Here is a 27,500-nt window from a genome sequence, read left to right as displayed (position 1 = left end):
TTTTCCTAACTAGTTGACTAGTTAACTAGTGGACCTACATATTTTCCTAACTAGTTGACTAGTTAACTAGTGGACCTACATATTTTCCTTACTATTTAACTCATTCAAGGAATTTTTTGTGACCTTGCCCTTGACTTTTCTATTTTATTAACTAGCTGAAGCTTTTATTTAACTAGTTGCATTCCTTTCCACTCGAAGCAAACTGTGCATAACTAGTTAGACTTATTGGCGGACAAAGGGGCGTGGTAAAGCACGGGCTGCGGACGACAGCACGCTTCCCTTTCCCTCGGCCGCCAAGCCGCCTCCAATTGGCGCCCGCTTGGCGTTCTTGTTTGTCCCGATGATCATTCACGTTTTTCTATCGGAGAAGTTGAGACGCTGAGAAGTTACAGGAGCTCAGTAAAATACAAGATATTTCCTACCCTGGCGATCGGAGGCTCGTGACGATAAGGCGCCGAGGCCTTGTGAGGAGATTTACTTTGACTGAAGGCGCCGCTTCAGAGCCTCCCCGCCGACGGGTCGGGATGTTTCCCGTGAAGTCGCGGCTTCAGAATCTCACAGAAAAACCAACTGATGAGAAAGGTCGACGTTTATTCAACAAGGTGCCCAACCGATAACAACGGCAGTTGGGGATTAGCCAATCGGAGCAAAGAAGCGGAGAGAAAATACCGTCAATGTGTGGAATACAGAGCGAAGGAGAGAGAGAGGGAGAGGGGAAGAGAGGGGGGGGGGGTAGCTCCATTAGTGCATGTGTCAGCCGGGGTGAGCAGGTAACAGTAATTGTGCTAATGGTCGTACCGGGAGCGAGGGAGCAGAGTCTCTGGAGAAAAGAGGAGAGGAATTAGAATGTAAACGAAGTGACACAGAGGAGGCGGAAGTGCGGTTCAGAGCAGAGGGGAAGAAAGGGGTGAAACAGGGAGGGAGGAAAAAGAAGAAACAAAGGAGGAGAAGGAATGAAGGTAAGGGAGGAAGGAAGGAGTGAAAGAACAAAGGAAGGGAAGGAAGGTAGAAAGGAGAGAGGAGAGGAGGAGCATCCCCCTGAGCACGGCGCACAGGTGGGTGGAGAAGAAGGAGAGAAAGGAGGTGGAGAAAGAAAGAAGGGAAGAGAGGAGAGGAGGAGCAGCCACTGACCAGGATGCCCAGGCTGGTGGAGAAGAAGGGCGATGTGAAGTCGATGACCTGGCTGCGGGCGGAGTTGATGCTGAAGGAGGTGACGGCCAGGTGGGCGGCGCCACTGAGCAGGTCCCCCACCAGGCCGGTCCAGCGGCCGTTCTTCAGGCCGCCATACTTGCCGTCGCCCACGATGTAGAGGTCAAAGGTGAAGCCCATGTCCTCGGCCAGCTTCTCCAGCAGGTCGATGCAGTAGCCGTAGCAACACCTCTTCAGGGCGGTGGGCGCGGTGCCGTTGGGCCCGGGGTCCGGGTTCCGGAAGAGGCCCTGCAGCGCCGCCGTGTGGTTGGTGAGCGGGTCCAGGCAGAGCTGCCCCGCCGGGCACATGCCGTCGCCGTCCACCTCGCGGGTGAACACAAAGGGGTGCTCCACCAGCGTCACCACCCGCATGTGCAGCCGGGACGACCGCCGCCAGTCGCCGCCGCCAAAGCCGCCGCCGGGGCCCCGCCGGCCGGGCCGCACCCCCTGGTCCATCACCACGCGGCCCCGGCGCCAGCGGCCCAGACGGGTCCAGGTGGGCTGGCCCAGCGGGTCCAGCTGCAGGGACCACATGTAGTGGTGGGCCTCGGAGAGGACGCTCCGCCCGCCGCCCGCCGCCACCGCCGACAGGAAGCCGCTCTGGCCCTCGAAAGACGTGTTGGACAGAAACCTGAGGAGGCGGAGGCAGGAGGGCGGGGGACACGGGAACACACTGAATTTAGGGAGTGTCCCGTTCACTGCATAGAGCGAGTGTCTCTGGTCAGAAACCAAAAACAGAAACCCTGTGCGTTCCGTGCGGTCGGACGCACGTCTTGCCGTTGCTTTCCGTTGCTACCGGACTTAGCAACGGAAGTAAGGAGTAAAAACTGGTTGTTTTTGTGCAAAAACGTAACTGGTAAACAATAAATCCTTCACTTCTGGAAGGGGGGAGACATTCCCGACCCGACTAATATGACGCCATTGGCCCGCAAATGAGTACGTACGTCCGCTTACGGGGGACGTCGGGTGAGTTGGACAGCAGTGTGGCCCAGGACACCCTCCCCTTCACACCGCCAGAAGAACGTGGCCATATGCCATATCCCAGACCCCCCTCCCAACCTGGTCTGAGCCATCGGGCCTCCAAGCGCATTGGCGGCGCATTGGGCGCGTTTACACCCGGCATCGGCGATGGGATCTGCTGATCAGATCACCAGAGACGCACGTGAAGCGGGATCTGATTCACCTGAAGTTACCGTGACTGCAACAAAGGAACAAAGAGGCAGAAAACTGAACAAATCTCCAGACTGGGTCACTCGTCAAGAGTCACACCTCCAAAAGGAGTCAAGCTTATTTCATCACTAATTCAAAACCACACGTTTGACATAGCATACAGTACATGAATAGTAAAGATAATACACACACACACACATATATATACTGTATATAAATTCTTTTTTTCAATGTAAATGTATACGTATGAATGAAAAGGTATACTGTATATAGGTATTAATGGTATATAAAGGTATACATAGGTATATATATATATATATATTAATATAGTATATGTGTATATAGGTACAGTGTATTATTAGGTCTATATAGGTATAAATAAGTGTATATAGGTTTATATCGGTATTATGAGGTATATATATGTATTATTAGGTGCATACATACATACATACATAGGTTGTTATATAGGTATTTATACAAATCATCAGTTATATAGAAGTGGGGATGGGGATGGTAGCTCAGGAGGTAGAGCTGGTGGTCTAGTGATCTAAAGGTTGCTGGTTGGATCCCAGGCTCCTCCTGCTAGCATGCTGTAGTGTCCTTGAGCAAGACACTTAACCCCTCATTGCTCCTGATGGCTGTGTCGGTCGGTGTTTGAACAATTGTAAGTCGCTTTGGATAAAAGCGTCTGCTAAATGACTAAATGTAATGTAAATGTAAAGTGTGTATACAGGTATATATGTGTATGTACATGGGCATTATTAGGAGAATATAGGTACTGTATACACAGGTGAATACAGGTATTTATATAGGTATATATAGGTGCATATGGGTTTCAAGATTCAAGATTCAAGATTCAAGAGGTTTATTTGTCACATACATATACATACGTTCATACATATATGCAGTGAAAAGTCTTTGCAACTCACCCGGAGATTATCCACGATAGTTACTAAACCGAACATAATAGCTAACCTAATTCCTACCTAGCAACTAACTGAAACTAACTGCTTCCTAAACTGTAATGCAGGTAGTGAATACAATAATATAAATAAAATAAAAAAATATATAAAATAAGACTCAAAAAGATAATACAAAGAATATAGGTGTATAACGGCGTATACAGGTATTATTAGGTGTATAATGTAATAATAATTAAAAAAAAGGTATAAATAATAATGTATATATATTGTCCTGTAGTTGTATATGGGTATATACTCTATATATATATATGTGTGTGTTTGTGTGTGTGTGTGTGTGTGTGTGTGTGCAGTATAACGTATATTTGTAGTGTAGATCTACTCCCTGGAATTTCTGGGTAATAACATCTCCTGGTTTGGTTTGCACTGAAATGTGAATTTCATGATGTCTCCACGTTGCAAAAAAAAACAGAAAACAAGCTATCGCAGCCTGAGTGACGGACTGGGAGGAGAACGCTGTGTGTGTGTGTGTGACAGCAGAAGATGGACCACGCTCCAGTGATCACACCATCTCTCACTGAGCCGTGCTGGCAGCCGTCTGAGAGTGTCGCTGTCAACACACACCCACACACACACAAACACTCTTACATGCACAGGCTAAAACACTGGTTAATACACAAACATAACAACAAAACCAAGCAAGCGTGCACATAAACACACACACACACACACACACACACACACACTCACACACACACACACACACGTGACTGGTTCCTGTAGGTCCGCTTCCTGTCACTAATCAATAGCCGTGCCCTGCAGGAGTCAATTATTTTTCAAACCCTAACCTCTACCCCTGCACCCTAACCCCTACTCCCTAACCCCTACCTAACTCCTACCCCTACTCCCTAACCCAGGGGTTGGCAACCTTTACTATCAAAAGGGCCATTTTTGGGCAAATTAAAAAAAAGAATCTGTCTGGAGCCATAAAACAGCCTTTAGCCTTATAATGAAGGAAACACAGACTAATAAGTCTAAATTAGCCTGTCAACATTACTTTAAATGAGCATTCATTAATATATACTGTAAATATATTTTTAATGCAGTCAAGTGCAAATGAGAGGCAGGACACTGAAGAGCAGCCTCAGGTGATTTGGCTGGAAGCTCCCGCTGGCAGGAGCAGGGGCTTGGGTTTTGTTTGAACATTGGGGGGGACACATTAAGCGTCTGGGCGTCCTCCCTCATAACATTTTGAGCATGAAACACTTAATTTCATGCATTCTGTTCAATTTATATACACCAATATGTGCCTTTGCTGCATACATTTATGTTGGAAATGTCTTTATTTATGTTCTTAAAATTCTTAAAAGTACATTTGCTCTGCTTTCTGCAGCAGTTCGAAAACGCTCTCTTTCTATCATCCCCAGCCGGATACTTTTCAACAAATGCAGTGTGTACGTTCTGGAAATGTCTTTCAATATTACCTCATTTATTTGCTCATTTATAGCCGCAGATCAAGCATAGCGGCAAGCCAGCAGCATTAGTGGTGAAAGCAAAGGAATCGGTCCACGAGACTTTTTTTGAATTTGGAATCCATAGCCACTGCATTGCCGGCGAAATAGTTCTAAATATGAGGAAAAATAATATGGCTGTTCGGTCAGAGCTGAAGTCTACTTCCAGCTTTCCCGGAGAGCGCTTGCTGCTGCTATCCAGTATCCACTCCCAGCCGTCTGCTCTCCCATTGGCTGGAATGTCTGCATGTGCGTGAGTAAGGGGCCAAATAATCCATTTTGACTGGTTGCTGAGGACCCTGCCTCATCAAGTTCTTGTGGGGTTGCTTACGAAGCAGCTGCATTCCATCAAAGCTGGAACTCAGAAAACTTGAACCCCTGATGGTCATTCTAGTTGACGGTAATGTTAAATATAAATTCTATACGGTGTATAGGCTTCACATTTTTGAAATTGGAGAATGTAAGATTCACTTTCGGCCTACAACCATGATAAATGAAAATCAAAATGTTGAAAAAAATATTTATACTATACTATTATATAGTCATTCATTTCCATACAATATTTTTGTCAAAGCCACAGGGAGCCACTGGAGAGGGGCTAAAGAGCAGCATGTGTCTCTGGAGCCACAGGTTTCTGACCTCTGTCCTAACCCCTGCCCCCTAACCCCCTACTCCCAAACTGCTACCGCTACCCCCTCCTCCCTAACCCCTACCTCTAACCCTACTCCCTACTCCCTAACCCCTACCCTCTAACCCCTACCCCTAACCTTCCCTCCAACCCCTCCCTAACCCCTACCCTCTAACCCCTACCCCTACCCTCTAACCCCTCCCTAACCCCTACCCTCTAACCCCTACCCCTACCCTCTAACCCCTCCCTAACCCCTACGCTCTAACCCCTACCCCTACCCTCTAACCCCTCCCTAACCCCTACCCTCTACCCCTACCCTCTAACCCCTACCCCTACCCTCTAACCCCTACCCTCTAACCCCTGCCCCTACCCTCTAACCCCTACCCTCTAACCCCTGCCCCTACCCTCTAACCCCTACCCTCTAACCCCTGCCCCTACCCTCTAACCCCTACCCTCTAACCCCTCCCTAACCCCTACCCTCTAACCCGTACCCCTAACCCTACCCTCGAACCACTACCTAACTCCTGCCGCTAACCCCTAACCCCTACTGCTAATCCTAAACCCTAACGTAACTAATGTTAGGCTGCATGGGATTGGTGGCAGTTTTGTTTTTGTTGTCAGGTTGTTTGCGGTTCAGTTGTATCCACACACGCTCACCCATTCATCCCTTCTCTTTGTGTATTTATGGTGGTGTAGCGTCTGGATCTCGGTGGATCAGAGATGTGCGTGGTACCCTGTCGTGTTTGGAACAGTGTGCCATCTGCATATCGTGAAATTTAAATCCACCCAGAACAACATCGTATTGGTCTCCCTGACCCCTTAAGGCCAAATGATACTTTAATGATACCCAGATTCTGTGAAAGCCCAGACCGCTCAAAAGTACGTGGCAGCTTTGGCAAACAGAATACAAACAGAATACAAAAACAGTTCGCAAGAAAATAAGTTGACAATCGTCACATAGACATAAACCTTCAGAGGTTGCTAATAAGGCTGAACAGATTGGAAAAAAATTATGTAATTGCGAATTTGTAGATCAATGTTTTGATTACGATTTAGTATGAGATTTTTTTTAAAGCTATTCACTAAAAACAAGCAAAAAATGATTCTATAGTATGACCAACACAACACTGGGTACAGTCAACATATTAACTGTTCTTTCCTGTCGGTCACGCCCACATGTTCTGATGAAATGAGATGGATTGATGCATGAATTGATAATAACATATCTTTATTTAACTATTGAACAGTAAAAAGAAAAACTTTCAATCACAGGAGAATATTGACTCGATTTATCTTCAAGCCTTGTCATTGTTCCATTAGGAGATGTAAAACAAAACACACTGTTCTAGCACGCGCATCGCTAGGAGGGCGCGCTAGATGGCCGCCCATCTGGCCTATAGGAAGAGCCGGCCCTGGACAGCCCTATTGGTTAGATGGTGGAGCATTAAAAAAACATTTTTTTTCTAAATTATCCCTGCACTTTGCCTTTGTAAAATTGTGTTCTGTTAAATTGGATTCATCATTGGGCCTTACTTGGTAAGCAACTGACTTTGTTTGGTGCTCAGTATGTCATGATAGGTTCCATGGAATGCTGAGTTCCCTGGAACTCTGAGACTTGGTAATTCCGAGCAGGCATTCCCTGCTTCCCAGCTAAATGGATTCTCTCGGCGCTGTTTGCCGAACGATGGAAGCCTGCGGTGAATCTGTTTTTTTATCCATTTTGAGTGAGTCTGTGGAACGCATCCATGTCCATCTTGAAGGATAATCAAGTCTTCAGATGTTCACCGCTTACCACCATCCAAACAGAGTCATAGAACATCAGCGCACAAACGTGCGCTGATGTTCCGGTGCGTCCAGGAAATCCAGTGTTTGTGTTTGTTAGAACAGAACTGTTTGATTGAGGAGAACAAAGTCTGTGTGTCCTCAGGGAGAAGGCAGAGATGGTACAAGGGACATGTTGGATGCTCTCTGAATTCCTGAATTTCCCTCCAGGAAATGAATGAAGTGTTATCTTATCTTATCTTGTCTCTCTGATGTCCTGCACTCTCTCCCTCCGTGTTCATGTCTCAATAAAATATGATTTCACTGAACCAAAATCTCGGACTCTTCTCCTGCAAACCGTTATTTATTCTGGATTGGCTGGTTCTTTTACTGTACTTTACTTATTTTCCCGGAGACCAACTCCTGTTGTAGAGCCTGTGCCTTGCTCAACAGCAGTGGTATGAATATATAACGCAATTTATTTAAAGGTGGGAGAAATACAGAACACCCAAAGATCTGGGCCTCTAAAGAGTACCGGCGGCCAATCATAGTTTGAGTTAGAAATTAAGATCATTTGAAGGTCCCATATTATGAAAAAAACTCACTTCTTTTGGTGCTTGTGCACATACATTTGGGTGGCTGAGCTCTATGAACAAACGCACTGTGAATTAAGACAAACCCAGACATTTTTTTGCGGGGCAGCCCAGGTCAGAAAACATGATTCAACAAGCCATTCAGATTTGCCTCGCCCTCCTGCGTCGCGTGGGGACTAATTAATATCTTTCGGAGTTGTCCCTATTTTACCCTTCTCTCCCACTGTCCTCGCGTTTAAATATTTTCCCATCCATCTCCCATATTTTTAACCGTTCCAGAAAATCAAAATTAAATTGGCGGTAACATTGACGGTAGGCTGCGCGATCAGACCGATCTCTGCTTCGCTGCACGTCCCTGTTCCTCCAAACAAACCCAATAAAAACTGTGTTTTTATGGGAGATGTCCATATTCTCCTCCGTTTCGTAATGGAATGAAACTAAAAAAAACCTCCGTGCGGGACGTCTTCCCGCTCATCGTTCGTCTGATTCAGAAGAGTCGGTTTGGCTCTGAGTCGTGAGTGGAATTCTCACAAGAATCATTTGCTTCTGTCAAAACTATTTATCTACAGTAGATCTTGTCTGCGATCTGGTTCAGGAGACACTGCTCTTTTTGCTGGAAATTCGAGTCTCAGCTCAGCCTGTGCGTCACTGAAGTTACCAAGTTGTGAACAAACGACTCTTAAGTGACTCCAGACTCCAGAACCATTTCAAAGATTTGTTCACTACGAACAAATCGTTCTCTCGTATAAGCCCATGTGTTGTGCAATATTGTAAATTAGCCTATAGAAGGGCAATTTGGCAAAATGAAGTGTGCAGGTGCCTAAGCCATGCGCACAAAAAATGGTTCTTTAAAGAAGCAGCTAAGAACCAGATAAAGAACCAGATAAAGAAGCAGCAAAGAAGCCCCTGAGAACCACACCTATTTCTGTGTAGTACGAAGTAATCTTGCAAATGGAACAGAGCCTCCATCCTGGCAGTTTAGTGACAACAACATAACATGACATGAGCTGCAGCAGATCCAGCCTCAATGTCCTCAAAGTGCTGGGGGCCGAGGCATGAAGACAGAAGGGCCATGTAGTGACTGTCTCCTCGGAGGCTGGTTCCTCATGCACCAACGTACTGGCAGGGAGGTAAGTGTCGGTTCCACTGATTTAAAAGCAGAGAGAGACAAAAACGTTCCTGAGAGGTTCTGACATTTGGAGGATAACACCTTCTCAATGGACTGCACAGTAGTGCCACTAATTACGATGAGACCTTTAAACATTAATCCATACGACCAACTATTAACTTTTTAAAAGGTAGGAGTACTTTTATTGTAGTTACTAGTTACTATTTAAACAATTACTAGGAACTTTTTTAGTTTTAACGGTCAAATGTATTAGATACTAGTAACAATGGGAATATATACTAGGAACAATGGGAATAGGTACTAGTAACAATGGAAACATATAATAGTAACAATGGGAATAGATACTAGGAAAAATGGGAATAGGTACTAGTAACAATGGAAACAAATAATAGTAACAATGGGAATAGATACTAGTAACAATGTGAATATATACCAGTAGCAATAGGAATAGGTACTACTAACAACGGGAATAGATGCTTGTAAAAATGTGAATACAAACTAGTAACAATGGGAATAGATACTATTGACAATGGGAATAGCTATAAGGATATAATAGATTTTGACTAGTAAAACTAAAATAGTTACTATTGACTGTTGGAATAGCAACTAGTAACTCAAATATATGCACTAGTATCTTTTAAAAAGTTAAAATGTGACTAGTATGGTCCTGCCCTTGAAGCGCTAGCTTCAAGCGTTGGCCCATTTGTAGTCGCTGTCGTGTGAAGACGCTCTGTGTAAAGACGCACGTCTACCTCTGCACGTCAACCGAAGCAAGGACACCGAACAAGGCAAACCTGCCTTCTTTCTCTCACTCCATACAAAATGTGCTACTACCGCATCCCTACAACTTCAAGGTCACCCAGAAAGCGTTGTTATACCATACGCCGATGCAATCCGGGTAACCTCAGGTCCCTGCAGCAAACATCTTCTGCAAAGACCTCCTTCTCTGTTGGCTTGTGGAATTGTCGATCTGCAGATAACAAGGCAGACTTCATTTCTGGTCATGCCAACCACCTCTCCTTGGAGCTCCTTGCTCTCACTGAGACATGGATTAAACCGGAAGATATCGCACTTTGCACTTTGCTGCACTCTCCACAAACTACACATTCTCCCACACGTCCAGACCATCTGGCCGTGGTGGTGGGACTGGCCTGCTAATTTCCAACACATGGAAATTTAATCCACTGCTGCCTTTAAACAACTTTGCCTCCTTTGAATATCACGCCGTCTTGGTGACTGCTCCGGTGAAAGCCTATGTGGTCGTCATCTACCGTCCACCAGGACAACTAGGTGACTTCCTACATGAGCTTGACACCCTGCTGTCATCAATCCCTGAGCATGAGTGTCCCATGCTCGTCCTCGGAGACATGAACATCCACTTGGACAGTGCGAGCTCGGCTGACTTCCTGTCTTTGGTTCGCTCGTTCGACCTAAGACAGATCCCGACTCCACCGACTCACAAGGCTGGCAAAGAGCTTGATCTCATTCTTGCTCGGAGCTGTACCACCGACAACCTATGGGTCACTCCTCTTCATCTCTCTGACCACTTCTTCATCCACTTCAATGTCCAGCTACCAAAACAACACCCCACCTCCCCACCCATGGTTACTATCCGCAGCAATCTCCGCAACTTGTCTCCCACCCACTTCTCCTCTGTGCTCTCCTCTTCTCTTCCACCCCACGGCACTTTCTCCTCTCTGCAGGTTAATGATGCCACTGACTCCCTCTGCTCCACCTTGAGCTCATGTCTGGAGCCTGTGTCCACTATCCACCAGACCTGCTCGTTCAACCCAGTCGCACCCTTGGCTGACTGACACCCTCCGGACAACGCGCACCGACCTCAGAGCAGCCGAGAGGAAATGGCACAAATCCAAAACAACTGAGGATCTTGCTAGCTACCAGACACTGCTGTCCTCCTTCTCTTCCAGCATCACTGCTGCCAAGAAGGCCTTCTTCAACGATAGGATCAACGGTGCCACAGACACACGTAAGTTATTCACCACCTTCAAGTCTCTGCTTTACCCTCCACCACCTCCCCCAGCTACTAACCTCACTGCTGACTGCCTTGCCTCCTTTTTTACTAACAAAGTGGCAGCCATCAGCAGCCAATTCACTAAACAACTTACTCACAACCTGTCTTCTCCAGCCCTGGGCTCATCGTTCCCTGGTTTCACTCCCCTCGCTGAAAGTGAGGTATCTAAACTACTAACATGTAGCCGTCCTACTACCTGTCCGCTAGATCCGATCCCATCCAACCTCCTTCAAGCCATATCACCGACTATCACCCCGGCAATCACACATGTGATTAATTCTTCCCTAACTTCCGGCACTTTCCCTTCCGCTTTCAAAGCGGCTCGGGTCGCACCACTGCTCAAAAAACCCTCACTCGATCCCAATCAAGTAGGAAACTATCGGCCGGTCTCTCTCCTCCCATTCCTTTCCAAAACCTTAGAGAGGGCGGTCTCTAGACAGGTTACAGAGTACCTGTCAAGAAACAACCTTCTTGATACACTTCAATCTGGCTTCAAAAGTGGTCACTCCACCGAAACAGCCCTGTTGTCTGTGACAGAGGCCTTAAAAAAAAACTGCTAGAGCTGCTGCCAAATCCTCGGTTCTCATTCTGCTAGACTTATCAGCTGCTTTTGACACTGTCAATCATTGCATACTCCTGTCCATACTCTCAAGTGTGGGCATCTCTGGCAGTGCACTTTCCTGGTTCGAATCTTACCTCACTGGGCGCTCGTTCAGTGTGACATGGCGAGGCCAGCTGTCTGTGCCTCACAACCTCACCACAGGGGTGCCCCAAGGCTCGGTGCTAGGACCCCTCCTCTTTGCCATATACACCACCTCACTGGGCCCGATCATCCGCTCACATGGCTTTTCATATCACTGCTATGCGGATGATACTCAACTCTATCTGTCCTTCCCGCCCGACGACCCTACTGTCTCGACTCGGATCTCGGATTGTCTCGCTGACATATCCACATGGATGAAGGATTATCATCTTCAACTAAACGGAAAAACGGAAAACGGAACTGCTGGTCTTCCCGGCCAAACAAGGTATTTATCACAACATTGATATTAAAATCGACTCTCTATCTCTTGTTCCTACCAAGGCTGCAAGGAATCTTGGTGTCATTATTGATGACCAACTGACATTCTCGGACCATGTTGCCGCCGTCTCCCGGTCCTGCCGCTTCGCACTACTCAACATCCGAAAAGTCAGGCCGTACCTGACCCAATATGCCACTCAACTGCTGGTACAAACCTTGGTGATGTCCCGTCTCGACTACTGCAACGCTCTCTTAACAGGCTTGCCGGCCTGTGCTGTGAAGCCACTTCAGATGATACAGAATGCGGCGGCGCGACTGGTGTTCAACCAGCCAAAGAGGGCACATGTCACTCCGCTGCTCATCGAGCTCCACTGGTTACCTGTAGCCGCCCGCATCAAGTTCAAGTCTCTTATGCTGGCCTACAGAGTGATTGCTGGGAATGCTCCCACCTACTTAAATGCTCTTGTAAGAGCACATGTTGCCCCCCGGATGCTGCGCTCGTCAAATGAGCGTCGCCTTGCTCTGCCGGCCATACAGCCACGGCAATCCAGGCTATTCTCATTTGTAGTTCCACGTTGGTGGAACGAGCTGCCAAAAATGACCAGAGCGGGGACCTCCCTCTCTGTCTTTAAGAAGCACCTGAAGACCCAGCTCTTCAGTGAGTACCTCCTGTCCTAATCTACAATTACTTAGCACCACCTTGCAGTATTTATTGTTATACCAATGTTGTTATTACACTAATCTCTGTCGCAATGTAGCTGAATGTTATTCTCCCTTGTAAGTCGCTTTGGATAAAAGCGTCTGCTAAATGACTAAATGTAAATGTAAATGTAGTTAGTATTATGAATTAAATTGCCACAACCGATGAACCTCAAGGTTTCTTTTGTGTCTGTAATTGAGACTCAAGACTTGAGACAAAGTGTCCCCCTGAGAACGACACAATCTGATGTGGCAATGAGTTTGTTCTTGGGTCAGCTCCACAATTTTGTGAAAAGGTGTTGTAATGAATTGAGTTCTGAGGGAAATTTATCCAGGTGTGACCAGGTGTGACCATGTGTGTCCCAGTGTGACCAGGTGTGACCAGGCGTGACCAGGTGTTAGCAGTCATGACCATGTGTGACCAGGTGTGACCAGGCGTGACCAAGCGTGACCAGTTGTGACCATGTGTGACCAGGTGTGACCGGGTGTGAACCACTGGGACCAGGTGTGACCAGTTGTGAACAGTTGTTACCAGGCGTGACCAGGTGTGAGCAGTTGTGACCAGGTGTGACCAGGTGTGACCAGGTGTGACCAGGCGTGAGGTCTGAGCAGGAGTGACTAGGTCTGACCAGGTACAACCTGTTGCAACCAGGTGTGACCAGGTGCAACCTGTTGCGACCAGGTGTGACCAGATGTGTGCAGGTGTGACCCGTTTTACATAACTCCTATGGGAAGCGGCTTAACACGGTCGGATACAAGGTGCCCTCACTGCCCTCGCTGCCCTCACTGCCCTCGCTGCCCTCACTGGCCATAATCCCTCAAAGTGCTGCTTGAAGGCAGAAAACAAAGGTTCCCCCTCAAATTGAAGATGGTTCCTCGGAGTAAAGAACCATGTCAGTTCATCTATGGACCTTTCAAAGACCAAGCTTCTTTAACTGCTTCTTTAGCTGCTTCTTATTTAACAGGCCGTATGAATGAAAGTGTTCTGCTGCTGCCTCATGTAGGTCAGTTCAGAGTCTGCCGCTGCAGGGGTTCCCACCACGCTGAGCATGGAGACGGGTTCAGGTTCTCTCTAATTTTATCTGTCTGTCTCTCCTTCTATTCCTCCCCCCTCCCTCTGTCTGTCTCTATCTCACTCTCTTTCTCCCCCCTTCCCCCTGTATGCCTCTCTCTCTCTTTCTCTCTCTCTCTCCATCTCCTTCTCTCTCCCTCCTCTTCCCACTGTCTGCCTCTCTCTCTCTCTCTCTCCTCACCCCCCCCTGTCTGTCTGTCTGTCTCTCTCTCTCTCCCCCCTGTCTGTCTGTCTCTCTCTCTCTCCTCTCCCCCCTGTCTGCATCTCCCTCTCTCTCTCTCTCTCTCTCTCCCTCCTCTTCCCCCTGTCTGCCCCCCCCCCTCCCTCTCTCTCCCACCATGCTCTGCTCTCTCCCCCAGCTCCTCCTCCCCCCTCTCCCCTGCAGCTTTCTCAGTCTGGTGTCTTCCCTCATCTTCTCTGCAGCTCAGTGTCTCCCTGTTCGAGCAGCAGAGTGAGGTCACAGCCACATGTCATTAAATAACACCGACTATTGCCTCATCAACGATGTGGGCGCGGCCCCGCAGGGTCCCCCTCCCCCTCCCCCGCGGTGATCCCCCGTCACTCCAAATAGCCACAGAGGGCTCGCCAAACGGATCGCGTTTCCAACACAGCTCGCTAGGCCGGAGTGACAGCAGCCGGGCGCGGCGCTTGATTGCAGCCGGCCTGGCGCGTGAGGGCAGCCGGGCGTGGCGCTTGACGGCAGCCGGGCGAGGCGCGTGACGCCAGCAGGGCGTGGCGCTTGACGGCAGCTGGGCGTGGCGCGTGAGGGCAGCCAGGCGTGGCGCGTGACGGCAGCCGGCCTGGCATGTGTCGGCAGCCGGGCCTGGCGCGTGACGGCAGCAGGGCGTGGCGCTTGACGGCAGCCGGGCGTAGCACGTGACGGCAGCCGGGCGTGGCGCGTGACGGTAGCCGGCCTGGCGCGTGATGGCAGCCGGGCCTGGTGCGTGACGGCAGCCGGGCGTGGCGCGTGACGGCAGCAGGGGTGGCGCGTGACGGCAGCCGGGCCTGGCGCGTGTCGGCAGCCGGGCCTGGCGCATGACGGCAGCCGGGCCTTGCACGTGGCGGCAGCCGGGCATGGCGCGTGACGGCAGCTGGGCTTGGCACGCCACGGGTCCTGGTCATTGGGTACGTGGGCTCACCGCATCGAAGTCCGACCTCCGTGGACTCCGGCGTCGCTGCGTCGGGCCTCAACAGGGCTGTGTCACATCCTCACACGGTTCTGGGATGAGAAACAAGCACCAGCAGAGTTTCCGCTTTCACCGCTGTTTGACTCAGGAAAATCCGTTGAAGTCCGACATCTTTAAATCCCTCCGGTCATGGTGTCCGCTGAAAATAATTCCCTTTCGGCACAATTGGAATTAGTTCTGGCCGATGAAACAGTAACCCATAATTATCAAATCCTATTTTTTTTCCCTCGGTGCCAAAAATAAAACAGACTCCGTCTCTTCCGTGTAAAAAAAATCTGCAGATCCGTTCATTTTGCCGCTCGGCAAGTGCGACGGGAATCCAACCGGTTTGGATGATCTGAAGCTGACCTTTCACCTCTGACCAATCAGGTAAGTTGACATAGAAATAAGCCCCGCCCCCTCCCTTGTGGACAGCTTGTGCTTGTCAACACGGTCAACATGGCGTGGACACAACAGGGACCCAAACATCGAAAAAAAAAAATTTTTCCATTTATATTTCAGTTCCAACCCAAAGCAGACGCTAAACATCCATGGTGTTGTAACACCACAAAATTTATAAAAAAAATCGTATTGGAGAGAAACGTTAATTAAAGCGGCTGCACTTGTTACTTGTTGTCCACGAACGAAAACTATATGATTTCAAGCCGTAATATTCTTTATTTTTAATTTCAAAACGCCATTAATTGACTGGATTTATTTTTGTAAACGTTCAATAAAAACAATATAATACGTCTACATGCCTTGATGATGTCATTCTCTACATAACCTGCTTATCACTTGTTTTTAAGATCGTTCGTTCGTTCGTGTCGGGCTACACAGGCAATTGGGACATTAGCCAAGAAGTGGTATCGTCATCCAGTTCAATGAGGCCGCTGACTCCATGTGGTGATTTGAAGATTGGGCATTCATCAATGATGTGTTCAACAGTCTGTGGTTTTCCGCATTCGCAGAGATTTGTGGCAGACACTCCAATCATATGCAGAGCTGAATAAACAGAGATAGAATTTGAACGGAACCTCACCCATTTGTCCAGGAAATTAAAATCTTCCAGGACACGTGGACCGGCACCATTTTTTTCCAATGGAAAACTCTGTCCACAATATAACCAGAGTCCATATATGTTTAGAAATAGTTGTTGTATATTATATACCGTGAATGCTCATTCAGGTAAAAACGTGAATGTGTGTATACTCCCCACAGCCCCCACCACACATTGACAGATATCTTACTTCCAGTGCCTTGGGATAGTAAAGCTTAATATATATATATATATATATATATACACTGTATATATACAAGGATAGTTTTGGAATAACAGGTGGAAACTGAAGCTGATCCTCCTCGGCGCAGTGAGAAGCTGATGAGTCGCTACAGGAGGCTTTGGTGGCAGTGTTCCCTGCCAGAGGTGGTGTACCCAGCCATCCAGGCCACAGGGCTAATTACTTTTTCACAGGAGGGGACTGGGGCGGTGGCCGACTTATATATTGATGAATTGATTATTATATATTGTTTCTATAATTCAGCCTTTGTACCTGCAAACTGCACTGACTTTTATAGCCAAAAGATAATAATAATAATAATAATAATAATAATAATAATAATAATAATAATAATAATAATAATACAGTAATAATACAGTAATAATACAGTTGTTATAATAATAATAATAATAATAATAATAATAATAATAATAATAATAATAATTGTGTTTTTATTTTATTCACGTTTTGCTCTCATTCTCACTCTCACTTTCTCTCACTGTTTTCTTTGTCACATAGATAGATAGACAGACAGACAGACAGACAGACAGACAGACAGACAGACAGACAGATAGACAGATAGACAGATAGACAGATAGATAGATAGATAGATAGGTAGATAGATAGATAGATAGATAGATAGATAGACAGATAGATAGATAGATAGATAGATAGATAGATAGATAAATAGATAGATAGATAGACAGATGGAAATGTGTATTAAAGCTTTAAAGCCAATAAACAGAGAGGTGGAAAAAACATTTTAAATCAACAGCTTACTTGTTTCCCTCAAACTTGCACTGCATAACTAACGTCTTAAAAGGCAGCGGCACTTCCAGCGCATCACAACCCTTTGACTTTATGTTCATAACAATTTCTTATTAATAAACATCATGGGGAGTGTACTCATCTGCGTGGCGGCCATGACGGCCTATCTTTTATCCCTTTCAAAAAAGCACAAACTGGGATTTTAAATCATTTAGGCAGTGCGGTGCTGCTTGAAGCCCCCAGGGGTTTGGCAACCCTCCTCCTCCTGCAACGCCATCTCAGGATCTGCTGTACAGATAACTACAGTATGACAATTTTAACTTTCCCCTCCAGCGACTGTTGCAGAATTACTTTTACAACTTCTCCTCAGCTAAGGCTTACGGAGACATATCCAAATGTTGCTTATAGCTGAGGAGTCCCTTCATTCCCACTGTCTCCTTGTTTTGAGAGAACATTTTTCTATTCCTGCAATGTCCCCTACGGTTAACACACCCGAACGATGCCAGATTTTTGGGACAATCCACCCACTCTAAAAAGAGCTAGGACTCTTTGGAGAGTCCCAGCTCACCGATTACCAATATTTGACCAATACTAGGGTTAGTGTTAGGGTAAGGGTTAATTTTCAAATCAATTTGAAAAACGTATATTTTATTAAAGTTTCTATATTTTAGAACATTGAACTTATAAACAAACAATAAATAAAATGAAACGCACAAAGAACTATTTGTTGGATAAAAATATCTAAAATATTATATTAATTTTATTTTTCCAATTTCCAGGGAACGCATCATCACCTACAAAACAAATTAGTTTTCTGAGTTTCCCTTGAACGCAGCTTCGCTTCCTGCTTGATTTTTAATGCTTAGTCGGACTTCGACTATTTTGGTGAGTAAGTTAAAAGTAGCGTAAAACAGAGAAGTACAGGATAATAGTCAGTGTTTTCTTTGTTTATTATACTCATTTAAAAATCGCAAACACATCGGCCCCATAATGGCCGATCCCTATGTGGTCAAAAAAGTCAAATAATGACCGATTTATCGTCCAAACCGATATATAGGCCTGGTTCTATTTTACTTATATTATTGAGTCTAATCCAGGCCCCGATACTCCAGCACAACGCTTTTGCATTAATGGCTACAATATCCCTATTTATCGCACTGATCATCAAATAAAAGGCGGTGGAGTTGCAATTCATCAAGCAAGTACATCAAGTCCAATTTTGCAGTCAAATGTGTGCTTATCGAGTCAGTAAGTAAAGAACTTGAGTTGTTAGCTCTTGATATAGCATTGTCTACAAATCACCATATGATGTTGGGAGGAAGTTTTAGGCTCCGTCTGCCCTAAATATTTTATTGTTCACTCTTGTGAACCTTCTGTCACAACTGAAAAACAATGATATCGTGTTGGATGGTGATTTAAACTGGGACGGGCAAAAACAGGGGTCTCAAACTACAGGCTCAGGGGCCACATCTGGCCTACCACACAGTTAAATAAGGCCCACTACATGTTTATAATATATTGTTAAATCTGGCCATAAAATCTGATTTTAATTTCTTAATAAATGCATACAATTTTAGGTTACGTTTTCATAATCTAAAACGGAATAAAATAGAATATAGCAAAGTTTTTTGAGGACTTGAGTGTGTAGTATTTTTATCTGCCTTTTATACATTTTTATTTAATTTTATTCTATCAAATGATAATAATTATTGTATTATTTCATATCATTTTTATAATAATTATTGACCCATATTTGCTATTTTTGTTATTATATAATCAATCTGTCCAGCTACTTGCCACTTCACTAACGCAGAAGCGTTTATTTTTCCCTTGATGTTCAACGTGGTCCCCCCAGGAATGCTCAATCTGTCCCTTGGCCCCCAGGTCATTTGAGTTTGAGACCCCTGGGCTAAACCTGCGTCCGACACCTTGAAAGCACATTGTGGTTCCCTAAATCCCCCACAATTAAATAGTTCCCCTACAAGAGCCAATTGCAAATGATGACAAAAAGTTGACCTAGTTTTGACAAATATACCTATTCAATTTGCTGCAGCAGGTGTTTTCCCAAATAACGGGAGTGATCATGTGTGATAGCGGTGAGCCACGCCCTAAAATGTTCTGTTGAAAGACCGAACATGAAGGTGTTTGTTGAGCAGGCATCTTGCATCATCTTCATCTTTATCATTTTAACTGGGATGGAATTTTCTGCCAGCGCACGCAAGTCAGGAATAGAGGCTGACTGGCTTCATTTTAGACAATTGAGAAACAAATATTTACCCCTAAATATTTATCTCTAAACTCTGTTTTGGTGAAGGTTCTTGAATTCCTGGTCAGTGAACAAGTAAAAGAACACCTGAATACTACTCTATACTGTCTACATTTCAGTCAGGATTAGTACACAGCAGTACTAGTGGTGCCATGAAGGTCATAAACAATGTAACTGAAGCCCTAGATAACAAGCAATACTGTCATTCTCTTTTCATAGACTTCTCTCAGGATTTTGAAACCAGTGATCATGTTACTATAATTGGATGTCTTACAGCTATTGGTTTTGCTGAACATGCAGTTGCGTGGAATGCAAACTATCACAGAACCCAGACTACTCAGTTAGAGGGTGCTACCTCGGAGGCACTGCCACTCCAACAAGGGGGTCCCACAAGGTTCGGTTCTGGGCCCACTATTATTTACTTTACACATAAATTGCCTTGGACAGAATATTCCAAAAGCAGCCTTTCATTTGTACTCTGATGACACAGTCATCTACTGCTTGGCACCCAATCCTGCCGAGGCTTTTTGTGCGTCTTCAGTATGCATTTGATAGAGTACAAGAACAGCTTTGTCACCTGCAACTTGTTCTACATGCAGATCACACAAAACTTACGTTCTTTACTACTTCGAGAACAGTAACATCAGCATTGTTTGACAAGATTGTTACCAGAAATGGTCAACAAATTGGTTTATCTACTTTTAAATACCCAGGGTTTTTAATTGATGATCATTTCTGGCACGGTGGCACAGTACATGGCACTGCATTGGTACTACTGCTGCCTCACAGCAAGACGGTCCTCGGTTTGATTCGCACCTGGGGCGCTGTTGGCATCGCACTCTGGTGGGTTATCTCCCGATTTGGGGCCTTTCTGTGTAGAGTTTGCATGTTCTCCCCCGTGCTCACATGGGTTTTTCACCCTATATCATTGTTAGATCCCCCATCAAAAACATGCAGAAGAACATTGTCTGCCCAGCGATGGACACTGAAGCTGGTCCCCAGGTGGAGTGAGCTGTCCACTGCTCCTGGCCGGCCTCCGAGAGGAAGGACAAGCCCAGATGGGAAAATGTGTGTGTGTGTGTGAAAAATAAAGATGAACTAAAAAGGTTGTCCAGTTGAATCTTGTCTTTTAAGGCGCATATGCAGTATGTTACAAAAAAGCTGGAGCTTTTACTCGAGTTTCACTATAGAAACAAGTCTTGCTTTTCTTTTTGTGTGAAAACGGAATTAGGTGGAATCCACATTTTTACCTGTTATTGGTTAATAGGGGGATGTGTCTGCTCTCTGTCTCCACACGCTGGACAGGGAGTATCATGGGGCTCTGAGATTCATTACAAACTGTGGATCTCTTACTCACCATTGTGTATATACTCAAAAGTGAACCGGGCATCTTCATGTGATAGGTATGATTTTATTTACAAAGCCAATCTTGGCAAACTTCCGACTTCTCTAGCGTCTCATTAAAACTTGAAAAATGGAAATTACAATCTCAGTTTTCAGGGCATTCTGCGATTTGGTGTTCCCAAAGTCTGAACTGAACTGGGCAAGAAAACATTCAGGTTTTCTGCACCTACTGCACGGAGCAATCTCAAGACAGATCTTGAATTTCAAAACATGGTATGGTACCTCTGAAGCTAATCTAAAAGCTATGGTAAAATCTGTTAAAGCCAGGTTGTCTGTGTGTAAATGATTGATCTGATCATTTATAAGGTTACCCTGATGTATATGTTTCCACATTTATCTTTTGTGTCACTGCGATGCTTGGCCAGGTCTCCCTTGTAAAAGACATAATTTGATCTCAATGGGAGAAACCTGGTGGAACAAAAGGCGGAACAAAAGCCTCACGAGATGACTGGAGATGATTTACCGTGATTAGAAAGAGAGAACACACTCAAACACAGTCACAAAAAAAATGTACCAAACACACACAATCTTGGGACCAGATAACCTGGAACAACAACTTTATATAAGTTCAAATTGTTTTCTCTGATATTAGTGCAGCAAATGCTGTGTTGTTTGTTATTAAAATACAGACCACACGAGGTCAGAACAAACCGTTGCGACCATTTCTACGTGGGGTGAAACTGCAGTTCCTCTCACGACCACTAGACGCTGCTCCAGAAAAACCCTCCAACTGAGTGGAAGTCAATGGAAAAAGAAAAAACCGTCTCACGAGAAATGCAGTGTCACAAGACCTTAGGGTCTCAATATCTAAGTTTACTTCTTCTAATGGATGTCTGGGTTGTGATTTAGAAAATGATTGTTCCGTAGTGAGGACATCAAGGCTTAAATGTGTGTATATCTGGAGAGGCGGGGTTGACTTGATCGACAGGTCTCTTGTTGGTGTTGGAGCAAGGTGGGTTTCAGTCAGTTTTGAGAGAATGACATCATTCTTGATGCGATCACTCAGAGCTTAACCGACTCTTCTTACTATCGTTACAGCGACTCAATTAAATGAACAAAGAGTCTGAAAATGTAACAAATCCTTTTGCTGAGTCGCTCGTAGAGAGCAGAATCGCCAAAGACAGCCAAACTTTTTTCAAAAATAAATCCAAACTTGAGGTTTCATATCGTCTGAACAGAAACCAACAGTCGACAGTACAGTCAGTTTTCTACACTTAAATAAATTACAACGATCTATGCATTTAGCGGTTAGCCCTTTTTATAATTTTTATTTAAAGCTCTAATATGTCAAGTTGCTAATATGTCCCATAATTCTGACAAACAACTCTAAGGTTTTCTTTACAACGGCCTTTATAAAGGGGAGGTGGAGGGAGCGCAGCAACACAGCAGAGCAGGCAGAGCAGGAGGGATTGGCTGCTGTGATAGGCTGTCCAAATAAGGGCGTGGAAGGATGTGGCGTCGTCAAGTTGTCCGGCAGGACTAGCCCCGCGAGCTACGCATCACTTTTGTCCTTCAACAATAAAACAAATGCTTTGATGTCCCTGATAACTACGTCCAGCGGTGCAGTGAATGCCTATTAAACCTCTACACGCTCGATAACTCCTTGTGTGCGACGCCGGGTATTGACCTGCTGTCAACAAAGTACAAACCGGCTTCATTTTAAAACTAAATGAAATGTGACTTGCTCACAACACTGTGGAAAGCTAATTGTCTAAGAGAGCACCTCTGGGTATTCAATTACACTGCAGTAAGACATCCCCCTGAGAAAAAACAAAAAAACAAAAAAACACTGACTGGAGGGTGACCACATATTGAATCCCCCAAACCGGGGCCCTTCATTGTCCCAGCCGGTATACAAATACAATTTTCTGCTTGCCAGTATAGATAAAATATACAGATATGTAGGTGCTGGAATCAATTATAATATTATTATTATCATTTTAATTGTGGTGAAAACCGGGACAATTTGGTAGTGAATGTTGAAAACCGGGACATTTCAGTTCAGGTACTCCTCACTTAACAACCGAGTTCTGTTCCTACAACCAGGTTGTTAAGTGAATCGGTCGATAAACGGCGACCCGTGATATTTCCCGGTAAGGGGGTGTGGCTGGCATTTATAGTAGATATATACATAGTGTATAGTGTATATAGTGTTATTTCACGGTAAGGGGGTGTGGCCATTGGGAACGCTAGTGTAGTGAGTACTGACAGACTGCAGGAACAAGACTGAGACTGAGAACGGTGATGAGATAACATGTATACAGTATGTGTGTATAGTGTATATAGTGTGTAAAGTAGATATAGCGTATATAGTGTATATAGTGTATATAGTATGTATAGTGTATATAGTGTATGTAGTATATATAGTGAATATAGTGTATATTGTGTATATAGTATATATAGTGTATATAGTGCGTATAGTGTATATAGTGTATATGGTATATATAGTGTATATAGTATATATAGTGTATATAGTGTATATTGTGTATAAAGTATAATAGTGTATATCGTGTTTATAGTAAAAATAGTGTATATAGTATATATAGTATATATAGTGTTTATCGTATATTACATTACATTTACATTTAGTCATTGATCAGACGCTTTTATCCAAAGCGACTTACAATTGTTCAAACACCGACGGACGCAGCCATCAGGAGCAATGAGGAGCTAAGTGTCTTGCTCAAGGACACTACAGCATGCTAGCAGGAGGAGCCTGGGATCCAACCAGCAACCTTTAGATCACTAGACGACCAGCTCTACCGCCTGAGCTACCATCCCCACAATATACACTATATTCACTATATATAGTGTATATAGTATATATAGTGTATATAGTGTATATTGTGTATATAGTGTATATAGTATATATAGTGTATATAGCGTATATTGTGTATATAGTGTATATAGTGTATAAATGGTGATGAGATGCGATGCTGGCTATGTACACAATGTTCAATACAGACTGGTCAGAGAGCTGGTCGTACGTCCTAACGGAGGTTAGACAGGTAGGTCGTTACTTGAGGAGTACCTGTGTTTTACAGATATCTGTTGGGACAGTTCCAGATGAACCGGGACGCCTGGTCACCGTAAGTACCGGATTCAACAGGCTACAACACCCTCCTGGGGCTCATTTCTATGAGGTCATTTCTATTTGAGATTTGGGTTTTCTGTCCCTGGAAGGCAACAGCAGCGGCCACTTTGCTGGAATGTGCAATAATCCCGCGGCACTAAACCACTCTCCTGTCAACCTCTGAAAATGTCAGAAACACGTCAAACTGTGCTTATTATTATGGCCTGCTAATAGTGATGCAAGACTTACTAAGAACTAAAATAGATACCGGGGCGAAATGCGAGGCTTTTGGCATAAATCATATTGAATGTGACTGATTTACACTTTGTATTGCAGCAAAATAAATCATTTTGTAAATCACCAAATTAAATGATTCTTGGCTCTGACGTCTGACTCTTTTGACCAAACCAACTGAATCAAATGGACAAAGAGTCGGAAGATCGAGCGACTCTTTTTCACCAAATGACTCGACGAGAGCCGAATCTCAAAAAAAGAGTCAAACCTTTCATCACAACCACTGGTCCTCACTTCCAGGGTGAAATTTGTTGAGCAGGAGCTGCCATTCTATCTGTAACTGATCAGCTACGGTACTGTCGATGAGTGACTGCAGCCTTGATATTCTGACCTTGCAACGCAAGAGCTCATTTGCATAACTGTTTTGGAGGGGAATTTGAAATATTTCTAGGACACACCTGCTGCGCTCCCACGGCCGCGTGGTTGAGAAACAGCGCTGTAAGCACAGGGCACGGGAATAAGTACATCCCAAGCGAAATAAAGCCTTATTAAGAGGTACGGTAAATAAGGCACCACAAAGGGGCAGGTTTAAGCCCCCCCGTGTGTCCTGCCACGCCCACCGTTTAGTGTAAACATCCCGCGGCCAAACTCCCACAGAAAAATGCAAATCGCCCTCAAATCAACGTCTCCGTAAGCGGCTTACGACCCAACCCAGGGATTGCAAACACACGTTAAGCGTTGAGCTTGAAACCCTCCTGAATAATTATTCCCCTCCACCCTCGCTAACGCCCTCCTCCGTCCGCCTCCGCCTGTCCTGCTGAGTCGGGCGGAGGGGAGAGCGAGGAGGTGAAGCTCTGGTTGGGATGCGGTCATTCGTCACTTCGCTCCATCTTCGTCCAAATCTCAGCGCTGTGTGTGTGTGTGTATGTGTATGTGTATGTGTGTGTGTGTGTGTATGTGTATATGTGTATGTGTGTGTGTATGTGTATATGTGTATGTGTGTGTGTATGTGTGTGTGTATGTGTGTGTGTATGTGTGTGTGTGTGTGTGTGTGTGTGTGTGTGTGTGTGTGTGTGTGTGTGTGTGTGTGTGTTTGTGTATGTGTGTGTGTGTGTGTGTGTGTGCCAGGTGTGCACTTTGTCTTTGTTTTTGCGGACAGACAGACAGATAGACAGACAGATAGATAGATAGATAGATAGATAGATAGATAGATAGATAGATAGACAGACAGATAGACAGATAGACAGACAGATAGATAGATAGACAGACAGATAGATAGATAGACAGATAGAGAGACAGACAGACATAGATAGATAGATAGACAGCCAACCAAATTTCACAAGGGGACAACAATGTTTTGATTGATTGTGTCTGGGTGTAGTCATGACTACCTACCTTGCCAGGTAGACCCCCGAGCTGCGGTTCTTCTGCTGCTGTACATCCATACAGTTGGTAGTTCCGGGTATGAGCGCCAGGCCCGGATCCTCGCGGGCGGCCGCCCCCACGGCCCGGGCCACCAGCTCCAACGAGTCCTGGACGTAGTGATCCAGAGTAGGGGAGCCCATGACGCCGTGGGCCAGCAGCCCCAGCGGCAGCCCCTCGGTCCTCAGCTCGGCCACGTTCTGGCTGTCCCCCAGCACCCAGTGGAACTCCGGCAGCATCATCCTGGTGGCCAGCGTCCAGAGACGCCGCACCTCGCGGATCTCGCAGCCGAACGTCACCACGGCCATGATGGAAGGTTCCTTCAGCGCCTCCAGGTGGCGCATGAGGCCCTGCTGGTGGTCCGACTTAGCGGAAGAAGTAGATGAGGAAGAAGACGATGAGGAGGAGGAGGAGAAAAAGGGGAATGGTGCCGCCGGTGAGGAGGAGGATTCCACCCCCGCAATTCCTCCCTGCGCCACCGGGGGCGCCACCGCAGATGGTGCTGTGGTAGTGAGGTTGACCAAGACCCCGAGATGGAAGCGGGTGTTGTTCTTGATCTGGAACAGGAAGTCGCCGATATCCCAGTCCTGGCAGAGCAGGACGCCCACGTCCCACCAGCCGTTCATCATCAGCAGGGAGTAGAGGAGGCGTGCCGCGGGGGCCTCCAGGGTCCGCATGGGCATCTGGAAGTGCAAGGGATTCTGGGAGATGGGGAGTCGGAGGAGTCCGGGTAGAAGGGGCGGAAGGGTGGGGTGGGTGGGAGGTGGGAAGGTGAAAGACAGAGGGAAAGATGAGCAAGATGAGAAGGAAACAAACAGGAGCCATGGAAAATATGATGAATATTAAAATATAACAGAGGAATTAAATTAGGAAATAGAAAAGGGTGTGGTGTATGGGAAAAGGGTGTGGTGTATGGGAAAAGGGTGTGGTGTATGGGAAAAGGGTGTGGTGTATGGGAAAAGGGTGTGGTGTACGGGAAAAGGGTGTGGTGTACCGGAAAAGGGTGTGGTGTATGGGAAAAGGGTGTGGTGTATGGGAAAAGGGTGTGGTGTACGGGAAAAGGGTGTGGTGTATGGGAAAAGGGTGTGGTGTACGGGAAAAGGGTGTGGTGTACCGGAAAAGGGTGTGGTGTATGGGAAAAGGGTGTGGTGTATGGGAAAAGGGTGTGGTGTACGGGAAAAGGGTGTGGTGTACCGGAAAAGGGTGTGGTGTATGGGAAAAGGGTGTGGTGTATGGGAAAAGGGTGTGGTGTACGGGAAAAGGGTGTGGTGTACCGGAAAAGGGTGTGGTGTATGGGAAAAGGGTGTGGTGTATGGGAAAAGGGTGTGGTGTATCGGGGAGCGAGACCAGGATGGGGTTTGTTCAATGTGGGGGAAAAAAGAGAGAAGGAGAAGAGTGATATGGAGGGTAAAGGGATGGAGGAGGGGGAGACGGAAACACATTGAATAGAGAATGAGGGAAGCAAGACGGAAAATCACAAAAGAAGGAGGGGGGGGGGGGTCGGCAGGTGGAAAAAAGCTTGTTTGTGTGCACGGCGGGGGGGGGGGGGGGCAAGATTAAAAAGGGTGAGAAGCAAATAAAAAGGGAAGTGAAAAGATAGTGAGGGGAAGTGCAAGGTGCAGGGGAAGGAGATAGGCGGTTTGGTGGTTTGGGGGGGATTAGGGGGCGGCGTTGGGGGCAACGGGGCAGAGCGGAGGGATGGAACCGAACGGAGAGATTCCAGGGAATGAAGGGTTGGTTGTCGGGAGAAGGATAAAGGGGGGGGGGGGGGGGGCAGGGGAAGGAAGAAAAGCAGAAGTTAAAAGAATATTCCGGGAGGACTCCCACTTTCCTCGGAGCTCAATTTGTTCCAAGCAGTCTGCTGAATACAACTGATTTCAACCACCACTGACTCCACCTGCACCATGAATATCATTAAAGTTATAATATATATATATATATATATATATATATATATATATATGTATATATATACACACATGTATCATGGGCCTACTAGGAGATCATCAGGCAGTACATGGTCCCTACATTGTACTGGTCATGTGTTTGCTGGGCATTAAAGGGTTAGGATGCTTTGCATCCATTGGCCAAAGGAGGCAATCAAACAGCAATGATTGAATCAAGCTTCATAATCCAATCGGGGAAAAAAAATAAAATAAAATG

General features: G+C 45.9%; 1 protein-coding gene across 1 annotated transcript in view; it reads right to left on the bottom strand.

Moving 5' to 3' along the window:
• The window catches only part of grin3a (glutamate receptor, ionotropic, N-methyl-D-aspartate 3A), a gene marked incomplete at both ends in the record, with an annotated part of 51,193 nt that overhangs the window by 18,140 nt on the left and 5,553 nt on the right, over nt 1-27,500 (bottom strand). Inside the window, 2 exons of the mRNA XM_080017723.1 lie at nt 1,132-1,819; nt 25,311-26,038. Coding sequence (XP_079873849.1) covers nt 1,132-1,819; nt 25,311-26,038 — 1,416 coding nt within the window. The remainder of the gene's footprint in view (nt 1-1,131; nt 1,820-25,310; nt 26,039-27,500) is intronic.

Source organism: Zeus faber (assembly GCF_960531495.2).
Source record: "Zeus faber genome assembly, chromosome: 17".
Lineage (NCBI taxonomy): Eukaryota > Metazoa > Chordata > Actinopteri > Zeiformes > Zeidae > Zeus > Zeus faber.
The sequence above is the reverse complement of the archived record's forward strand: the minus strand, read 5'-3'. Positions and strand labels throughout refer to the sequence as shown.